Source organism: Chiloscyllium plagiosum, chromosome 2 (genome assembly GCF_004010195.1).
Source record: "Chiloscyllium plagiosum isolate BGI_BamShark_2017 chromosome 2, ASM401019v2, whole genome shotgun sequence".
NCBI classification, from domain to species: domain Eukaryota; kingdom Metazoa; phylum Chordata; class Chondrichthyes; order Orectolobiformes; family Hemiscylliidae; genus Chiloscyllium; species Chiloscyllium plagiosum.
Window position 1 is genome coordinate 31,021,875 of NC_057711.1, and position 20,863 is coordinate 31,042,737.

The 20,863-nt window shown below is 41.8% G+C and overlaps 1 protein-coding gene across 2 annotated transcripts in view; it reads left to right on the forward strand.

The window, feature by feature from the left end:
• The window catches only part of dmgdh (dimethylglycine dehydrogenase), a 143,704-nt gene that overhangs the window by 26,214 nt on the left and 96,627 nt on the right, over positions 1-20,863 (forward strand). For both annotated transcript variants that reach the window (XM_043706890.1, XM_043706897.1), the window contains one exon: positions 1,987-2,191. In XM_043706890.1, coding sequence (XP_043562825.1) covers positions 1,987-2,191 — 205 coding nt within the window. The remainder of the gene's footprint in view (positions 1-1,986; positions 2,192-20,863) is intronic.

The window sequence follows — 20,863 nt, forward strand, 5'->3', positions numbered from 1 at the left end:
CCTCTAACAAGGGATTCTAAACACTGCTTCCTGCTATCCACTCTATCATTCTATTCGCCCTCTCTACCAATAACCTGGAAGTTACAATTCATCAAAAACTGAGGTGGATGATCCAGATAAAGACAGTGGTGACAAGAGCAGGTTAGAGACTCGGAATACTGCAGCAAGTAACCCACCACATTACTTTTCAAAGTCTTTCCACCATCTACAAGGCATAAGTGAGGAGTTAGAGAGAATATTTTCTACTTGTCTGGATGAGTGCAGCTCCAATAACACTCAATAAGCTTGACTTCATTCAGGACAAAGTAGCCTGCTTTAACCTCCCTTCCATCCCCCAACTTCCTTCCCAGCCCCTTCCATTCCCTTCCACTCCTCCCTGACACCTACTGGATTCGTTCCTCCTATTAACCAACCAGGTCGTACTCTCTACATGTCTTCATCTATCTCCACTTCACCACCATGCCCCTGCCACTTTGCTTATCTGAGGCTCCCCCTACACCCACCCGAGTCCTGAAGAAGGGTTACACCCGAAATGTCAACTTCCCCACCTCCTGATGCTGCCTGGCTTGCTATGTTTTTCCAGCCTCCTGCCTGTCTACTTTGGATTCCAGCATCTGCAGATCTTTTTGTCTCTCACATCACCACCTTCAGTAATCACTCCCTTCACATAGTTGTCCCAGTAGCTGCAGTATATTCTATTGACAAGATGCACTCTAGTGTCTCTCTAATGACTCCTTTGGCAGCACAATCCAAACCCATGGCCATACTATCTAGAAGGACAAAAGCAACAGATACGTATGGACATCACTACCTGCACGGTCCTTTCCATGCCACTCACCATCCTGATTTAGAAATATATCGCTGTTCCTTCTCTGCAGTGATTCAAGGAGTAGTTCACCACCACTGTCTCCAGGACAATTAAGGATGGACAGTAAATGCTGGCTCAGCCAGCAATGCCCACATTCTGGGAATAAATTTTTTAAATTCTGCGCCGGTGACCCATATGGGAATTGACAGTAAAATTAAAACTTCTGAAAGGCAGTTTCCTTGCTCCTGTGAGCCTCTGCGAATATGTCTGATTCTAGGTTAGACTTGGAGATGTTAGCCAGTTTCCATGTACTTGCCTGGATAATTACGGACTGAAGCAAAAACCTATACCGATTCCTGGGTAAGCACAGAACTGATCCCACAACCACAATCCCATCAAGAATAACCTCTTGACCCTTCCCTGACTATTCACTTAACCTGCCAACAATGCCCCCTGACCACACTGCCTCTGACAACTGTCTACTCCCCAGAACTGACTGCCATAATAATGTCCTACCATTTCATCCAGCTGCCATCTCACTGATCTGGTACCCTACAGCCTCAGCCACCTTTCTCACTTACTCATATGCCTCACCCACAGCCGCTCGTTCATTCATTCACTCGGCCCATTCAGCTATGAGCTAACATTCAAACTGGGCCTTCAACCTGGAAACATACGACAGTAGGTGTTGTAAACACTGTGGGTGGGGGTGGTTCTTGTTGCTGCAATCATGCTTCATGAGGGACACAGTGTATTACATTTCCATCATAGCTGCGTTCGATAACTATGACAAGAAATGCACTGTGTTAGAGGAAAGCTGAGAGCAAAATCTAGGGATGATCTCGCACAATATCAGCCAATCTTTCAGTGTTATGATCAGATGGGGGCCTCTAACTCTATTCATGGGAACATGTTTTGCCTTTACACTCAAAGACATTTTTGCTGTATTTGGGATGGGGTTAATGGCCTTTCCTAGTGGTGAGTGTCAATCGATTCGAATGTAGGTCGCCTGGCAGAGTGTGAGCCCAGCAGTTCCACTCGCTGAGTCTGTTAAAGAGAACACTGTTTGCATTGTCCTTCTGGATTACATTTTTAAAAAGAGAAGTATTACACCTGCTGTAATGTTTATATCTGAAGCATTTGACATTGATCTAACTATGTAACGTATTGTGCTCTAGGTTCTTGCTGGGTTGTATAATCCTGGAGATGGCCACATTGACCCCTATTCTCTCACCATGGCTTTGGCAGCTGGAGCAAGGCAGTATGGAGCTGAGCTGTATTATCCTGTTGCAGTAACAGGACTTTCATCACGGTTTGATGGAACATGGGATGTGGAAACACCAGACGGTATTATTCATGCAAACCGCATAGTGAACTGTGCAGGTATGGGTCTGTCTGCAAAGAATCATTCGACACAATCTTACAAACTATGGTCTTTCACAGTACTTTGGCATGCATTTATTTGAAATGGCACCATGAGAGAATATGCATGAGACAATTTACTTGTGTTACGTACTGATCTGACAGCAAACAAACTTTTCAAGGTCTTGAAAACCTGTGGGTCAGTGATTTTGATACTCATGTCAGGGTGACTTCACCAAGGAGATGAAGTCTCGACAATGTGTTGGCAATCACATTTTCTTGTCCTGCCACATGCACAATTTTCAAAGTGAATTGCATTAACAACAAGCTCCATCTGAACAGTGTAGAATATTTGTCTTTAATCCCTCTGGTGTATGTTCCTGGCAGCCCACACACCAAGGACATTTCTTGGACCCCTGCCTTCCCCTGATGTCACAGATTATTTCATTGGAAGAAGATGAATGCTCTCTCTCTCTCCCCTCTTGTAAGTATAACTAGATGAGAAGAATGTCTGTACTCACACTGCGAGCGAGAGAGAGAGAGAGAGAGAGCATTGGATCTTTGTGGATTCACTGTTGTTATGGACCATTTCAAGAAAGTAAACTGAACTCTGACTTTGCTAGTTGTTTTAAGCAGGTGTAGAGTGGATATTCCAGGAGTGATGCAGTTTTAAACAAAACAGTATTTTATTTGCATGATTACTGAATAAAACACAAACAAAAGAGAACAGATTACAGAATAACTTAACCTATCTGAAAACCCAACAGATTATCCCAACTTAATGATGCTGTTCCAAATACTTGCAACAATCCCCATAAATACCCCTTTGCAAAAAAAAGGGAAAAATCCAACACAGGTTCTTCCAGGAGAGATGTCAAAGAGAGGGAGCATCAGCATGGACCTACTTCTTTGGGTCCAGCAGCTTCACAAGTGACTGCCTACTTTCAGAGAGCAGCCACACTGCTAAAACCAAACCAAACCAGAGAAAAGCTGAGCTGGGAGAACTGGCCACTCCGCTTTCATTGCACAAGTTTTTTTTAAAACTTAAAAACTTCCTCAAGTAGATCAACCTCAGACATTTCGGAGCCTGTGTGTTTACATCCTGAAAAAAAAACCAAGAACAACCTAACCTTGTTAAAGGGGCAGCATCATCACACCTCCCCCCTTAAATAAAGAACTATCAATATCCAAAGGTGGCTTCATTTTAAAACCCCTTAATCTTAAATTGTTAGTACTGTACAACACACATATCTATTATGTTGATAATAATCATACAAATATGCACGACTACATTTTGTTTCAGTCTGTTTTACTCCTGCCACGGAACGACTCCTTATCTCATTCAAGTCTCGACAATGTGTTGGCAATCACGTTTTCTCGTCCTGCCGCATGCACAATTTTCAAAGTGAATTGCAGTAACAACAAGCTCCATCTGAACAGTCTGGAATATTTGTTGTTAAATTTCTCCACAAACGTCAATGGATTATGATCAATGTTAATTATTGTTTCAGATACATCACTGGTAACATAAACATTGAAACATTGGAACACTAACACCAAGCTCAAAGTCTCCTTCTCAACTATTGAATATTTCTGTTGATGAATATTCAAATTCCTGGAGAAATACCCAAAGGTCTTTCAATCTTCTTGTCATCTACCTGTAAGAGCACAGCAGTAACAGGCATGTCACTCACATCGATAGGCACCTTGAATGGCTTTGCATAATTAGGTATGGCTAATACTGAGGCAGTAGTTAACACAGCTTTCAGGCTGTCAAATGCCTTCTGACAGCTCGCTGTCTACTGAAACTTCTTACCTTTCTTTAGCAATTCAGTGAGTGGTCAGCCAAACTGCTAAAATTCGGTACAAAATTTTGATAAAATCCACTTAATCCAAGGAATCATAGAAATGCTCATTTTGTTGATGGTGTGGGAAACTTCCCAATTATCTTTGTTTTTGCATTGTGTGGGACCATTTGTCCATGTCCAGTAACATGGCCCAGGAGGGTGACTTGGCAGGAGGGTGACTTAGGCTTTGGCAAATTCACATTTAGCCAGGTTTATCTCCAAGCCTGCCTCCCGAAGTCAATTGAACAATTCTGATAAATGTTGCAAATGTTCCTTCCATGTGTGAAATCACCAGGTTGTCAACATAAGCTACACAATTGGGTAATCCGGAAATAACCGTATTGGTTCATCTCTGAAACGTGGTGGGCGCTTTTTTCATACCAAATGGCATGACTTTAAACTGCTACAGTCCATTCGGCATTATGAAAGCCAAAATTGTCTTTCGTCTTTCGGACAAAGGTGCCTGTCAGTATCCTCTAAGCAAGTCCAACTTACTTGTCCCATCTTTCAATACAGTCTTCCAAATCAGATATGCATCAGTCTTTTGTAACAGGATTGACTTTGCGATAGTCCATTGGGTACCATCTGGCTTTGGCACCATGACTATGGGTGAGCTGCAATTACTGTAACTCACTTCAATCGTGTTGTCTTGGATCATGCGTTCAAAATCCTTTTGAGTCTGCCAACTTTAGAGGGTTATGCCGATAGGGATGTTGCTTTATTGTAACAGCATCTCCTTTATCTACATCATGCATAATTAGGTTAATAATTCCAAATTTATTTCCATATATCTCCCCATGTGATAGTAATAGCTCTTTCAGGTCATTTTGCTTTTCCTCTGGAAGGTAACTCAATTATTTACCCCAATTTTTGACAACTTTGTCATTGTCCAATTTAATTTGAGGAATGTCCAATTCAGAATCCTCTGGACTTGGTTCTTCCCTCTGTGTTGTAATCAATAACACATTGGCCTCTTGCTTTCCTTCGCTGTCAAAATACCTTTTGAGCATATTCACATGACACACTCTGTGGGATTTCTTCCTGTCTGGAGTCCTTGTCAAATAGTTCACCTCACTCAATTTCCTTTTGACTTGGTAAGGTCCTCTAAACCTTGCTTTTAAAGGTTCACCTATGACTGGAAATAATACTAACACCCTATCTCCAATAGCAAAATGGTAAGTTTTTGATTTCTTGTCTGTTTCCTGTTTTATTGTATGCTGTGATACTTTTAAATGCTGTCCAGCCAACTCCCCCACTCTATTTAATCACTCCCTAAAATTTAACATCTAGTCCAAACATTGTGGTCTCTGAATTATGAGTTACCAATTTCTCCTTAATCAATTTTAGTGGTCCCCTCACTTCATGCACAAAACCTAATTCAAATGGACTGAATTTGATCAAATCATGTGGTGCATCTCTGATCGCAAAAACTACAAACATAATTCCCTTATCCCAATCATCTGGATAATCCTAACTAAAAGCCCTCAACATGGTCTTTAATGTCTGATGCTGCCTTTCTAGTGCTCGCTGTGACTCTTGATGGTATGCAATAGATTTGAATTGCTTTATTCCTAGGCTGTCCGCAACTTCTTTGAATAATTTTGATGTGAAGTTTGACCCTTGATCTGATTGTATCTCTATGGGTAGTCTGTATCTCATGAAAAATTTGAGTAATTCCTCTGTAATCCTTTTAGCTGTGATATTGCATAATGAATGGCCTCTGGAAATCTAGTGGACACATCCATTATTGTTAACAAATACTGATGCCTACATTTTGTTTTAGGTAGGGGTCCTACAAATTCAATTAAGACTCTTGTAAAAGGTTCCTCAAATGCTGGAGTAGGTATTAAAGGTGCGGTTTTTATTACTGCCTGTGGTTTTCCAATTACCTGAAATGTATGATGTGTCAGGCAAAATTCAACTACATCCTTGTGCAGTCCAGGCCAGTAATAATGTTTCTGTATTTTAGCTTTGGTTTTTCTTACCTCTAAATGACTGCCTAATGATAGTTCATGTACAACTCGCAATACCTCCATTCTATAACCCACTGGCAATATGACTTGTTGAACTTCTGACCATTTCTCATCTGCCTGAATATGTGATGGTCTCTATTTCCTCATTGAGACATCATTTATAAGATACATTCAGGGATACATTCGGATTCTTTTTCCATGTATGCCTTTTGATGCAATCACTTTAAATTTTCATCTTTCTGCTGTAACTCAGTTCATTTATCTGAGCTAAAGATGTTTCCTTTGTCATCTATCTGCTCCTGGTTTGTATCAACCATCTGATCAAACAGGGTCTCTGTTCATTCCACTTCAACTTTCTTATCTGTACTCTTTAATTTCTCCTGTTTCAACTGGTGACTTTGTGACTTTGTTACCACACAGTCAGGAAAAATCCCAAGATATAGATAGGATAGTGAAGAAGGCGTTTGGTATGCTTTCTTTTATTTGTCAGAGTATTGAGTACAGGAGTTGGGAGGTCATGTTGCAGCTGTACAGGATATTGGTTAGGCCACTGTTGGAATATTGCGTGCAATTCTGGTCTCCTTCCTATCGGAAAGATATTGTGAAATTTGAAAGGGTTCAGAAAAGATTTACAAGGATGTTGCCACGGTTGGAGGATTTGAGCTATAGGGAGAGGCTAAACAAGCTGGGCTGTTTTCCCTGGAGTGTCGGAGGTTGAGGGGTGACCTTATAGAGGTTTGCAAAATTATGAGGGGCATGGATAGGATAAATAGGCAAAGTCTTTTCCCTGTGGTCGGGGAGTCCAGAACTAGAGGGCATAGGGTGAGAGGGGAAAGATATAAAAGAGACCTAAGAGGCAACTTTTTCACACAGAGGGTGTTACGTATCTGGAATGGGATGCCAGAGGATGTGGTGGAGGCTGGTACAATTGCAACATTTAAAAGGCATTTGGATTGGGTATATGAATAGGAAGGGTTTGGAGGAATATGGGCCAGGTGCTGGCAGGTGGGACTAGATTGGGTTGGGATATCTGGTCGGCATGGACAGGTTGGACCGAAGAGTCTGTTTCCATGCTGTACATCTCTATGACTCTATGACTCTATCTGTCCTACAGTTGCTCAGTTGGATGATTTTCCATTGGCTTTTCAACCACAGTAGGCAGCAGTGCTACCTGTGAACCAGCTATATCATTAGCAAGGACAAGTTGTATTTCTGGAACTGAGAGTTTGACCAGTACTCCTACCATGACTTCTCCATTCTTCACTGGACACTCTAACCTCACTCTACTTAATTGAGCCCGTCTTGACTCACTGTGATTCCCGTTTCTAAGTACCTTTTCTGGCAATACACCTTCAGAGGTACATATCTCCTCATCTTTCAAGATTGAGAGGATTCTGTATCTCTTAATATTGTAACCTCTTTACTTGCTGCTCCTGGCTTATGCGAGTAAATTTACCTTCACACATATATGGTTTTAGAAGATCTGGCACTTCCTTTTAACCAACCTCTGACCAGCTTGTACACTTTGGTGCAGCTTTCTAGCCTCCACTGTGCTCTCCATTACCACTCCAACAAAATTCACTGCCTTATCCTGTTTTCCTCATCTGGCTTCCCAGTGCTTTTCCTAACCCACCAACACTGTGATTTCACGTGGCCTACTTTATTGCAGTGAAAACACCTGACCTTTTTAAATTCTCTTTCCCCTTCAAGGGTTTCCATTTTACCCTGTGGTAAGTTTTCCTTATATTCTTCACTGAGATCTACCTTTCACCTTTCCACGCGAGGATTTCTCTTTTCCCCAATTTCTATCCCTCATGGACTGAAATTGATTTTGGAAGTCAAACTTTGATTTATGGGCCAACTCATAATCATCAGCCATTTCAGCTGCTAACCTTGCTGTTTTAACTCTGCTCTTCCACATGTGTTCTCACTACTTCAGGAAATGGATTTTTGAACTCCTCCAAAATAATCATCTCTCTAAGAGTGTCATAGGTTTGTTGTAATTTTAATGCTCTTATCCACCTCTCAAAATTACTCTGTTTGATCCTTTCAAACTCAATGACCAGGGTCCCTCCTTAGATTCCTGAAACTTTGTCTGTAGACTTCTGGCACAAGCTCATATGCACTTAAAATGGTTTTCTTCACCTCCTCATACTCCCCAGATACCTCCTCTGATAGTGATGTGAATACCTCACTAGCTGTACCTACAAGCTTTGCTTGGATCAACAACACCCATGGTCACTGGCCACTGCATTTGTTTTCAAATGAGATAAAAAAGGCTTCCACATCCTTCTCACCAAACGTAGGCAATGCCTGAATATGTTTAAACAGATCCTCACCAGGCCTTTGTATACCAGGGGATTGCTTATCCTCACTCTCTTCCTCAATAAGCTTACCTTCAGCCTTCATCTCCATCCTATTAAGCTGACTTTCCTGTCTAAGTGCCAATTTCTGAAGTTCAAACTCACTCTCTCTCTTCCTTTCCTTCTCACCTGCCTCTCTCCCTCTCTTCTCTGTCTCTTTCTCTGTCTCTTTCTCTGTCTCTTTCTCTCTCTTTCCTCTGCTTTTAATTGTAATTCAAACCATTTCATTTTTGTTGCCCTCTCCTTGTCTTTTGCCTCTTAACTCAAGCAGCTTCATTTTCAATTGAACTATAGCCACCTCTAAAAATTCTGATAGCCTTTCCAGCAAACTTAAATGCTGAGTTCTTGCTGTAATTATTTCTCCTTTCCTTACAGAAGGAGGCAGCTCCAACTCCAGCTTGTCTACTAATTCCAGCAGCTTGGCCTTAATCACCTTTTGGAAAACCCTTAAAGTCACTTCTTTCACCCCAAGAAAACTCTTCGTGACCGAAAGAGCCATTGCTACCCCAAGCACTGTTTAAACCAACTGAAGTGAACATCCTCAACAAAAGACATTAACATCTACCGCTCGCTGCATTCGAGTCCAGCAACCCTAACCCCAAATCGGAACTATAGTAACAAATCCCGCAAAGAGCCCCCAGTCTGTTATGGACCAAGCCGGACCCGCTCAAAACATTTCAAGAAAGTAGCCCAAACCCTGACTTTGCGAGTTGTTTTAAGCAGGAATAAAGTGGATATTCCAGGAGTGATGCAGCTCGCCCAACCACTTATTTTTAAACAAAACAGAATTTATTTACAAGATTACTGAATGAAACACAAATAAAAGAGAACAGAACACAGAATAATTTAACCTATCCGAAAACCCAACAGACTATCCCAACTTGATGCTGTTCCAAATTCTTGCAACAATCCCTATAAACACCCCTTTGCAAGAGAAGGAAAAATACAACACAGGGTCTTACAGGAGAGATGTCAGAGAGAGGGAGCATCAGCATGGACCTGTTTCTTTGGGTCCAGCAGCTTCACAAGCGACTGCCTACTTTCAGAGAGCAGCCACACTGCTAAAACCAAACCAAACCAGAGAAAAGCTGAGCTGGGAGAACTGGCCACTCCGCTTTCATTGCACAAGTTTTTTTTAAACTTAAAAGCCTACTCAAGTAGATCAACTCCAGACATTTCAGAGCATGTGTCTTTGTGACCTCCTGAAAGGAAACCAATGACAACCTAACCTTGTTAAAGGAGCAGCATCATCACACTGTGCATGATTCATGTCTGGCCTCCCACAGTCACTAATGGAGTCTTCATAATAGAATCCCTACAGTCTAGAAACAGACCCTTCAGCTCATCAAACCCATACATACCCTCCGAAGAGTAACCCACGCAGGCCCATTCCCCCTTATCTTATATTTACCCCTGACTAATGCACCTAACCTACACATCCCTGAGCACTATGGGCAATTTAGCACGGCCAGTTCACCTAACCAGCACATCTTTGGATTGTGGGAGGAAACCAGAGCACCTGGAGGAAACCCAAGTCAACACAGGGAGAATGTGCAAACTCCATCCAGACAGTCTCTCAAGGTTGGAATCGAACCCAGGTCCCTGGCGCAGAGGCAGCCGTGCTAACCACTGATCCACCTTAATTAGATATTAGATTAGATTAGATTACTTACATGATGGAAACAGGCCCTTCGGCCCAACAAGTCCACACCGAACCGCCGAAGCGCAACCCACTCATACCCCTACATTTACCCCTTCACCTAACACTACGGGCAATTTAGCATGGCCAATTCACCTGGCCTGCACATCTTTGGACTGTGGGAGGAAACTGGAGCATCTGGAGGAAACCCACGCAGACACGGGGAGAATGTGCAAACTCCACACAGTCATTCACCTGTGTATAGCAGCTACCAATCCTAATCAGACCTAACCAGCTTTTAGGTCAGGGAAATTGGACCATGAATGTAGTGAATCTGTTGCTACGCTGCCTTTGTGCCCTTGTTTGAAGTGGATGGACATTCCAAACCCAATGTCAGGCATAGATATACACGGGTCTTTCTGGCCTTGGTTCTGGCAAAGCTGCTGGAGATAATGGTGAGCCTTTGTTAGAAAGGCCAAGAATTTAAATTATTTTGTTAGTAATCTTTCTGGAAGAAAATGTTCCATCCAATATTTTCTGATGATGCATAGAATGGAGCCTTTAGCTAATCATGATATGATACAGTGAATGATTCTTTTTTTAAAAAAATTGCTTTGGCCATGTTTATTTTAACTGATCCAATTGATACAGAGAATCAAAGTTATTGGCTTAGTGATGTCAGCTTATGAATGGACGATAAGTGCCTAATCTTTATTAATGGGACATCAGCACATTTATTTAAATGGATTTTTCTGTAACAATTGGACTGCGGAGTTTCATATTTTACTCCCAGGCCTTTAGTTTCCATTACATCACAGTGACACAATTCCTATTGAAGCAAGTAGGATTATCACCAGTGCCCAGAATGTGTTCAAGATGAAAATAGCCATTACAGAGAACTAGAGAGAAATATCAAGTGATCTTGTGGTATTTCTAATGGAAACATATAGTAAAGATTTCCCTCTTTTTGTCTAGAATAGGACACATGGAAAGGATAATTACCAAGAGGGTTGGAGATGCAAGATCTGGGCTAGGATAGGAGTGATCTATAGAGGATGCTTGGCCCATTAGTCTTGAGGAAGTAAGGGAAGCAAAAAAGATCACAATGGAATGATCTCAATGTTAGTGTCAAAGAAGCCCACGAGCTCCTCATACTTATTGGAGGAAAGGGTGGACAAGACAGGGGAGTGGAATCAAAGGAAAGAATTTGCAGTATTGAACAGAATCTAGATTTTAATGTTGTATTGTATAATGGTCTTAGAATAGGGAACAATTTTGTCGTAAAGAACCGATATGGATATGTCAGTTGAGTGTCAGATCCATTCAAATTTACATTCCTAGGGTTTGAGGAAGCAGAGCTGAGTCCATACCAGGGGGAACTGCCACTGGTGAAAATGAGTAATGTTCTTTAATGGGAATTAGGGCATCAAATGATGAGTAGAGTAGACTGATAGCTTGAAAATGCCTTGATGATGGATGAGACACCTCACATAGATCTTCGGTAACTGCAAGTGTGGAGGAAACAATAGCAGATGGATAGATGGGCTGAGGTGACGTCATGGAGGAAGAAGTAAATGGTTTTTCTGAACAGGATTAGGTGAGGTTGAAGGCTCCACTTGTTAATTGAGAGGCCAAGATTCAGGTTGTAAGTTTGCTTTCTGAGCTGATAAGTTTGTCCTCAGATGTTTCGTTGCCATGCTAGGTAACATCATGAGTGAGCCTCCGTTGAAGCTGGTGTTCTATGCGACTTTCTTTTTATGTATCTTGGTCTGTTAAGGTGGGTGATATAATTTCTGGTTCTTTCTCTCAGGGTTTGGTAGATGGGGTCCAAATTGATGTGTTAATTGATGGAATTCTGGTTTGAATGCCAGTCCTCTGGGAATTCCCGTGCATGTCTCTGTTTAGCCTGTCCTAGGATGGATGTGTTGTCCCAGTTAAAGTGGTGTCCTTCTTTGTCTGCGTGTAAGGGTACTAGTGATAGTGGGTCATGTCTTTTGGTGGCTAGTTAGTGCTCATATATCCTGGTGGCTAGTTTTCTGCCTGTCTGTCTGATGTATTATTTGTTACAGTCATTGCAGAGTATTTTGTAAATAACATTTGATTTGTCGGTTATTGGTACAGGATCCTTTAGGCCAAGATTGCAAAACGCCTGCTTTACCCTGAGATAGTGAATGGAAAGGGGAGAGGCTTGTGGAACTGGATGAAAGGTGCTGTAGAACTCTATTAAAGGTTACAGAGCAGTTAAGAATGATGAGGAAGGATAATGTGTCATGGTCACAGGGTGAAGCATGTGACTTTGAGTTGTGACCGTGACAGAAAAAAATTGGAGTGATTTACTTATTGTAATGGCAATTATTGTCACAAATTTAGATGACACAACATGTGCGGTAGCTTTGGAAGGTTTGGTGATGATACTTTGTAAGTAGAGAGCAGTTAAAGATGGATTTCTGAAGACAATGATGGTGGTGATTTTGAAAGGGAAGGAGATACTACCTAATGGGGTCAGAAAAGAAGTTAGGCACTTAGTGGTGAGGACCATGATGTGGGGGAGCTGGTGTTGGACTGCGGTGGAAAAAGTTAAAAAATCACACAACACCATGTTATAGTCCAACAGGTTTATTTGGAAGCACTAGCTTTCGGGGCGCTGCTCCTTTATCCAGTAGCTGTGGAGCAGGATCATAAGACACAGAATTTATTGCATGGCATTTACACATTTACTGACAGTTTGAGCATACATTCTAAAACTCATTCTAAAAGATGAAAGACTTAACAGCAATGTAGGTTTGTTCAATATATCATTTCAGTTGCATGACACTGAGATCTTTTGCTATAAATTATGTGTGTAAATAACCTGGTGTTGTATGATTTTTTAGCAGTGGGAAGGGTGTGCTGGCAGTAGTCAGGTCATTAGTAATGCTAATCATTATTGTTAATACTTCAGGAACATAGGTTCAAATCCTTCCATAGTTGAATAGTAATAGTAAGCAGAAATTGATCATTGTTAACAGCAGCTCTGGTTCACTAAAGCCTTTTAGGGACCTGCTTACTGGTCCAGCCTACATTTGCGTCCAGACCCACAGTAATGTGGTTGACTTTTAAAGTACCCTCTTAAAGTATGCTGCTCAGATCATGTATTAGAAGTGGCCTGGCTGGGAATGACGTCATTCCATGAAAGAATAAATAAAATGTAGATAAGTGCAAATTGGGTCAAGTAATATGGTGATGACTTGTGGACAAGGTGAAAAAGAGACAGGAACAAACTCTGAGCTAAGGCACAAGGGGGCATGGAAACCTGGGAAGATCTGAAAGGAGTGCAGTGGAAGCCTTCAATATCAGTGACAAGAAAACCTTCGGGCATTTTGCACCTGAACATGAAGAGAACATGGGAGAGCAGTTTACAATGTGGTTAGTAGTACAGTCAAAAAGCTACTCCTTGTTAATGTGAATACTCCTGGAGTAAATGGTGGCGTTGGCAGAGGACAGCAATGCTCCAAAGTGCTTGCTGATCTTGTCAAATTTAGAGGTGGGACACTGTCCAATTGAACAATGGTTGTGTTGACCAGGTACTCATCTGCCCAAAGCAAGAAATGCCCCTTTCTAGGAGGAGATCTTGCTGTAGAGAGCTGTGAGATAATTTGATTGTATACAGGCCTAAGCAAATCCCTGGTTAATGCCCAGAAGCAAGTACTGACCACTGCAGGAACTACAGGCAGTTGGAAGAAGAAAAGTGATGAATCCACAACTTCAGGGAAACTAGGGATTTTTGCTTCAGCACATCTCAGTGAGGTTTCTGAGGGGTTCAGCGTTTAGAGTCTGTATGGGAGATGGCTAAAGTGGATGTGGATCTTGACAGGATGGAAATGTAGTGAAAACGGCTGGTCTGTGGCGTGCTCTTGTCATCCACTGCGCATGTTTTATAGCAGTGGAGATGCAATGAGACCTTTAGGTGGCCTTATAGGCTGAAGGATAGACAATAAGGGGGATAGGTCAGGGGAGAGGGGAAAGTTATCAGGAAGCTTGCCCAAGTTATGTTATGAACCCCCATCTCTACCTTTAAATACAAAGGCTGGGCTTGTAAACCTCACCCCCTTGGTGATTCTTAGATAACTGTGGCATCGTAAACATATATGGCCTTAAGGAATATGGACATATACAGCAAAGTCCCCATTATCCGCTTTCCAAGCATCCAGAATTCCTCTTTTGAATCTCGGACACTGATTGAAAGAGAATTTCAGGTGTTCCTGATCCGAATCACAGGAACTTACTGGTAATGGTGTTGGAATGGAATAATGGATCTGATTCCAGCTGAAATGATACTTTAACAATAAGAACTGAATTACCGATGATGCCCGGGTATACCAGTACTTATGGGCACTCCTGGCTGCTCTATTTTTTCAAAAGTTTTGTGGCAGTAAGAGGTTGAGTTCTCCCAGCTGCTGCTGGTATTTTTCATACAACCAGCAAATTCATGCTGAACAGCATCCCCATTCTCCTGAACATCTGAAATACTCTTTCAACCATGATTGAAAAAGGGAATGAGATCAAGAGACAACTGTATGTGTTTCTAGAGTGAGTAGACAAGCTCCTGGTTTGATATATCAGAAAGGGACAGACTTGTTTTGGCCTTATGGCCTTACAGATAAATACAGCTGAGAGAGCTAATCGAACACAGTTAGCTTTCCCTTTCATTGACAGTTATATTCATCTCTAACTGCCTCCACTATTATAAGCAATAACTATTCAAATATTAATCATTCGGTATGAAGAAATGTTTGATGATATCAGTTTTGCATTGGCTTTTACTGATTTACATCTGTGTTCCTTCATGCTTGTAATTTACTTTCAAATGGCACTACACATTTGTTCTATTCCACTTAGTACCATTATGAACCCTTAACTAATTAGCTCACACATTTGTCTTGTTACCTTTAACTCGTCGGTATTCAATATCACCTTTACAGATTCAGATACTAACAATTACAGTTAACGTTATAAAAAGAGCACATTTGGTGCAGTGACAATGTCCCTACTTCTGAATCAGAAGCTTGAGGTTCAGGACCCACTTTTTCTAGAGGTGTGTTATAACGTAACTGAACAGGTTAATTGTAAATTCTTTAAGGTTATAGAGGCTATGTTTTCTAATCTTTTCTCCTCTGACAGCAGAAATAACACCATCCTTCAAGTGTGGTTGTTACTTGTCTGTCTCAGTGGTCAGAAATATAAGGACTAAATGGTTTCAACATACAGCGCTCAGACAATTGTAAGCTTTGTTTCATAATTTATCCTGTGACAGGAATTAGACAGCACTGGCTGGGCCAACATTTCTTGCCCATCCCTAATTGCCCTTGAGAAGGTAGTTGCATTCTTGAACGCTACAGTTCTTAAGGGTGCAAAAGGGTGCAAAAGGGCGCATACTATACATGAATGCACGAAGCATTAGAAATAAGATGGATGAGCTTGAGGCTCTTTTGGAAATTGGCAGATACGATATTGTGGGGATAACTGAGACGTGGCTTCAAGTGGACAGGGCCTGGGAAATGAATAGTCAAGGCTACACGTGCTATCGTAAGGACAGACTGACGGGCAGAGGGGATGTGGTGGCCATGTTGGTAAGGGATGATATTCAGTCCCTTGCGCAGGGGGGACCTAGAATCAGGGGATGTAGAGTCAATGTGGATAGAGCTGAGAAATACTGAGGGTAAAAAGACCCTCTTGGGAGTTATCTACAGGCCCCCAAACAGTAGTCTGGATGTCGGATGTAAGTTAGTAGGGCGGCACGGTGGCACAGTGGTTAGCACTGCTGCCTCACAGCACCAGAGACCTGGGTTCAATTCCCACCTCAGGCGACTGACTGTGTGGAGTTTGCCCAAACAGTAGTCTGGATGTCGGATGTAAGTTGAATCAGGAGCTGAAATTGGCCTGTCGCAAAGATATTACTACAGTTGTTATGGGGATTTCAACATGCAGGTAGACGTAGACTGGGAAACTGGTATTGGACCTCAAGAAAGAGACTTTGTGGAGTGCCTCAGAGATGGATTTTTAGAACACCTGGTGCTGGAGCCGACCAGGGAGAAGGCAATTCTGGTTCTGGTATTGTGCAACGAACCAGAATTGGTCAGGGACCTCGAAGTGAAGGAGCCATTGGGAAGTAGTAACCATAATACAATCAGCTTCAATCTGTAATTTGAGAGGGAGAGGGTACAATCGGAAGTGACAATATTTCTGTTGAATAAAGGGAACTATGGAGCTATGAGGGAGGAGCTGGCCAAAGTTCAATGGTGCAATACCTTAGCAGGGATGATAGTGGAGGAACAATGGCAGATATTTTTGTGTATAATACAGAAGTTGCAGGATCAGTTCATTCCAAAAAGGAAGAAACTTCCTAGGAGGAGGCATGGGTGGCTGTGGCTGACGAGGGAAGTTAAGAAACATATAAAGTTAAAAGTGAAAAAGTATAACATAGCAAAGATAAGTGAGAAAACGGAGGACTGGGAAGCTTTTAAAGAACAACACAGGATTACTAAGAACGAAATACGCAAAGAAAAAATGAGATACGAAGGTAAACTGGCTAATAATATAAAGGAGGATAGTAAAAGTTTTTTTAGGTAGGTGAAAGGCAAAAAAATGGTTAGGACTAAAGTTGGGCCCTTGAAGACAGAAACAGGGGAATATATTACGGGGAACAAAGAAATGGCAGAAGAATTGAATTGGTACTTCAGATCTGTGTTCACTGGGGAAGACACAAGCAATCTCCCTGAGGTAACAGTGGCTGAAGGACCTGAACTTAAGGGAATTTATATTTGCCAGGATTTGGTGTTGGAGAGACTGTTAGGTCTGAAGGTTGATAAGTTTCCGGGGCCTGATGGTCTACATCCCAGGGTACTGAAGGAGGTGGCTCGAGAATGCGTTGGTGATTATTTTCCAGAGTTCGAAAGATTCGGGATCAGTTCCTGCGGATTGGAGGGTGGCTAATGTTGTACCACTTTTTAAGAAAGGTGGGAGAGAGAAAGCAGGAAATTATAGATCAGTTAGTCTGACCTCAGTGATGGGAAAGATGCTGGAGTCTGTTACAAAGGATGAAATTACGACACATCTGGATAGTAGTAACAGGATTGGTCAGAGTCAGCATGGATTTATGAAGGGGAAATCATGCTTGACTAATCTTCTGGAATTTTTTGAGGATGTAACTCTGAAGATGGATGAAGGAGATCCAGTAGATGACAAATCCTAAGAACATGTCAGCTCAACAGGGTCTACAGCAGATGCTTCCACATCTGTGATGAAAACATTGAGATTGATCTCTTGCATGTCTCCCCTATGCTACCTCTGTACACTCAGACTCCTGGTCTGTTACCTACCGTCATATGTGACACGGTTCCATTCAGCTATCTCTGAGGCCAAAAGGACTGTAGTCAAAACCACAAGCTTTCATCATTGATTTCATGTTCCCCTCACAACTGTCAGACTGAATCTGGTGCTGTGTTTGACCAGGGGCTGCACTTATGATCTCATATCTCTTGCTTTCTCAAGAAGACTGCCTCTTAACATTGTTCATCTCTACAGCAACCTCATCCATGCCTTTGTCCCCTGGAGAATCAACTCATCCAATGATTGTTCTGGCCATCCCATCCACCCTGAAAGCTGTCTGCAATTTGCCATTTGTTTTCAAACCTCTGTTGTCTAAATCCTATCTCAAACAAAATCCGTCTTGCAGATCACTTCAATTGTTGCTGAATTGCATTAATCAGCAAACCTAACACTTAAACAGAAAATTCTTATTCAGGTTAAATCTTCTTTTGCTATTCCCTATCTCTTGAACATTCTCAACCCTATGACTCCTTCCCCCAAGCTTGCTATTCCTTTTCCTCCAGCTTCTTCAGCATCTCTCCCTCCCTTTGCTTCATTGGGTTTGATTATTAAATCCTTATTAAAGGATTGGACACTCTGGAGGCAGGAAACATGTTTCCGCTGATGGGTGAGTGCCGAACCAGAGGACACAGCTTAAAAATACGGGGTAGACCATTTAGGACAGAGATGAGGAGAAACTTCTTCACCCAGAGAGTGGTGGCTGTGTGGAATGCTCTGCCCCAGAGGGCAGTGGAGGCCCAGTCTCTGGATTCATTTAAGAAAGAGTTGGATAGAGCTCTCAAGGATAGTGGAATCAAGCGTTATGCTGATAAGGCAGGAACAGGATACTGATTAAGGATGATCAGCCATGATCATATTGAATGGTGATGCAGGCTCGAAGGGCAGAATGGCCTACTCCTGCACCTATTGTCTATTGTCTATTGTCTATAAAATGAAAAGTGTATTTTTATTACATTTGTGTCATGGACTATTAAGACAAAAATACATCCCATTAATCACTGTACAGTTGAGTTCAAACACTGACCTTTTTTCCTTACAAAGCCAAAGATGTTTGCTAAATGGTTTCTTGTCCCAAAGAAAACAGATTCCCAATCAAGTTTTACCTTAAAGTACTGAGACCAGCTGCGTGCCAATGTCTTGACTGTATTTCTGCCTTCAGCCATTTGCACAGACTTGCGTTAAGTGGGTCAATCAGAGGAGGAGGTAGGAGATTGCTTCAGGATAGTGCACTCAGGTCATGGGTGGGCAAGTGGAGACATGGGAGCAACAGAGAGGGAGCAATGTCCTCCATCGTTAGCCTCCTTTCCTGATCAAGGTGTCCACTATTCCATTGACGGGCCCAGCGGAGGTAGATGTCACATGGCTGTGGCAAGCCAGCTCAGGGACAAATGTATTTCTTGAAAGAGCCATCTTTTCAGAAACTCTGATTTCAAATTAGGCAAGAACATTGTCAAATACGGCATAAGAACAACAAATTGTTCTACCGCTTTCCCATCTATCAATGTCTGTACTATTATTCTCACAATGTCAGGATCCAGGCGAAGCCTTTTTTCTGTCAGTACATGAACATGTGTATTGTTTTCTGGCACCTTAAATTGCAGCTTTTTCTTGTTTAGCATCAGGTCCATCTGTTTCATCACATCAGATTCTGATTGTGACCCGCAATGAACTTTCCTATTGTGCTTCCACAATGATAGATTGGCACATCATCTGCAACAGCTTCCACTCCTGGAACTCACTGAATATTTCATGCTATCTATGTTAATATTGTACTGGAGCAGTAGACATGCCAGACAATCTTGCGCAACATCTATCTCCCAGATGTCCAGATATTGGTTAGAAAAATGCTGCTCTCATTCAGTCCCTACCAGTCACTTACCAGTCTTTATCTTTCACTCACCACTCTCCATCTTCAAGTACCACTCTCTATTCTCGCTCCCCGCCTCCATCTTTACTGGTCACTCTTTATCCTTCACTCACCAATTTCCATCCTTCACTCGCCACTCTCCATCCTTTACATAGAGGATAGCAAAACCTTTGCCTTAAACTACAGAAAAATTTCTTCAATGGTTTGCATAAGGTAATTAGACATCTTCAAAGCTTTATTGAGAGACTTTGAATCTCTGCATGCTGTCAGTTTTTTTCTTTGTTTTTACAGCTTTCATGCTGCTAATCCAGTCTGTAAGGGTTGTCACTTTCTTGACTACAGCCTACTTTTCCAGCTTTTCTATCCTGTCTTTCAGGCTGCAGTTGAGGGCAGCTGGAACTTTCCTCACAAGCTGCAATTGTCCCATACTTTCATCGACTTTATTACATCAACCAGGAAGTTAACTAAGTACTGTAATAACATCATTATAATCTTCTGGGTTTGTAATCTTTGAACACTCTACGCCTAATGGCCTGTGAAATGCTGCAAATCTTCTCTGGCAGCAAAGTGATTCAGCTTCATTCAGTTAGAGCACTGCTCCCCAGACATGTTTTTTTTTGTACAATATAACTTGCAATCTTTACGTCCTGTTGTCTGACCTTGATCTTTCTGCTGGCTTTTCTACATCTTCCTTTCTCAAATCGTTGCTTTCACTTGGTCTGGAATGTCTCTCGGCATAATGGAAAGCCTCATCCATCCTCCCATTAATACTATTTTGTGATTAGTAATTAGGTTTGGTACATGTTGATAGTTTTCGGCCAACCATTATGCCAAGAATCCACTTACATTTCTGAGGGCTGTTAGAGGCCCAGGCTCAAGTCCCAACTACTTTGAATTTTTTTACTGACACGGAATGCTGTAATAGAAAGTATCTACCATTGCATTTCTCCAAACAATAGCTGCTTTCCAAATGCAAAGGAAATAAGAGAAAAACAGAGGAGTGAAAATCAAACCAGTGAGGAAACTTGAGGACAGAGGTTACAGTTTGAAATTGTTGAACACAATGTTGAGTCCAGAAGGCTGTAAAAGTGCTCACTCAGAAGATGATGTGCTGTTCTTCATGCTTCCACTGAACTTTATTGGAACACATTAGGAGGCTGAGGACAAAAGGTTCAGTATGGGAACATGGTGGAGAATTAAAGCGACAAATGAATGTTTGCTGAGGTGGAATACATTTAATTTCTGAAATGTCAATTAGGCATTTCAGCAATCAGTTTCATCCTCAGACGGTCTCAGATAAGCATTTGTTGTGGAGCTCCATTTGCAACCTTTTGGTAATGTACTGCATGCCGTTCCTTTGCATAATTCATTCTGCTGCGCCATTGGCACATTGCTTTCCTCATGAACCATCCTATGGCATCTCTAAATGAAATTCGTAACTTTGGGAAGTTCATGCTGTGCACCTATGAGGTTAGGAGTTGGATTGAGGCTGCTCAAACCAGTTCTTTCTGTAGCACTTCCTGCAGGTAAAATCAATCTATTTTAGATTTATTTCTCTTATACTGAACCGCGAATCTTTCTTCTGTTACCAATGTGGATTTAAACACTTTTCAAGACACATATTGAACATGCTTGA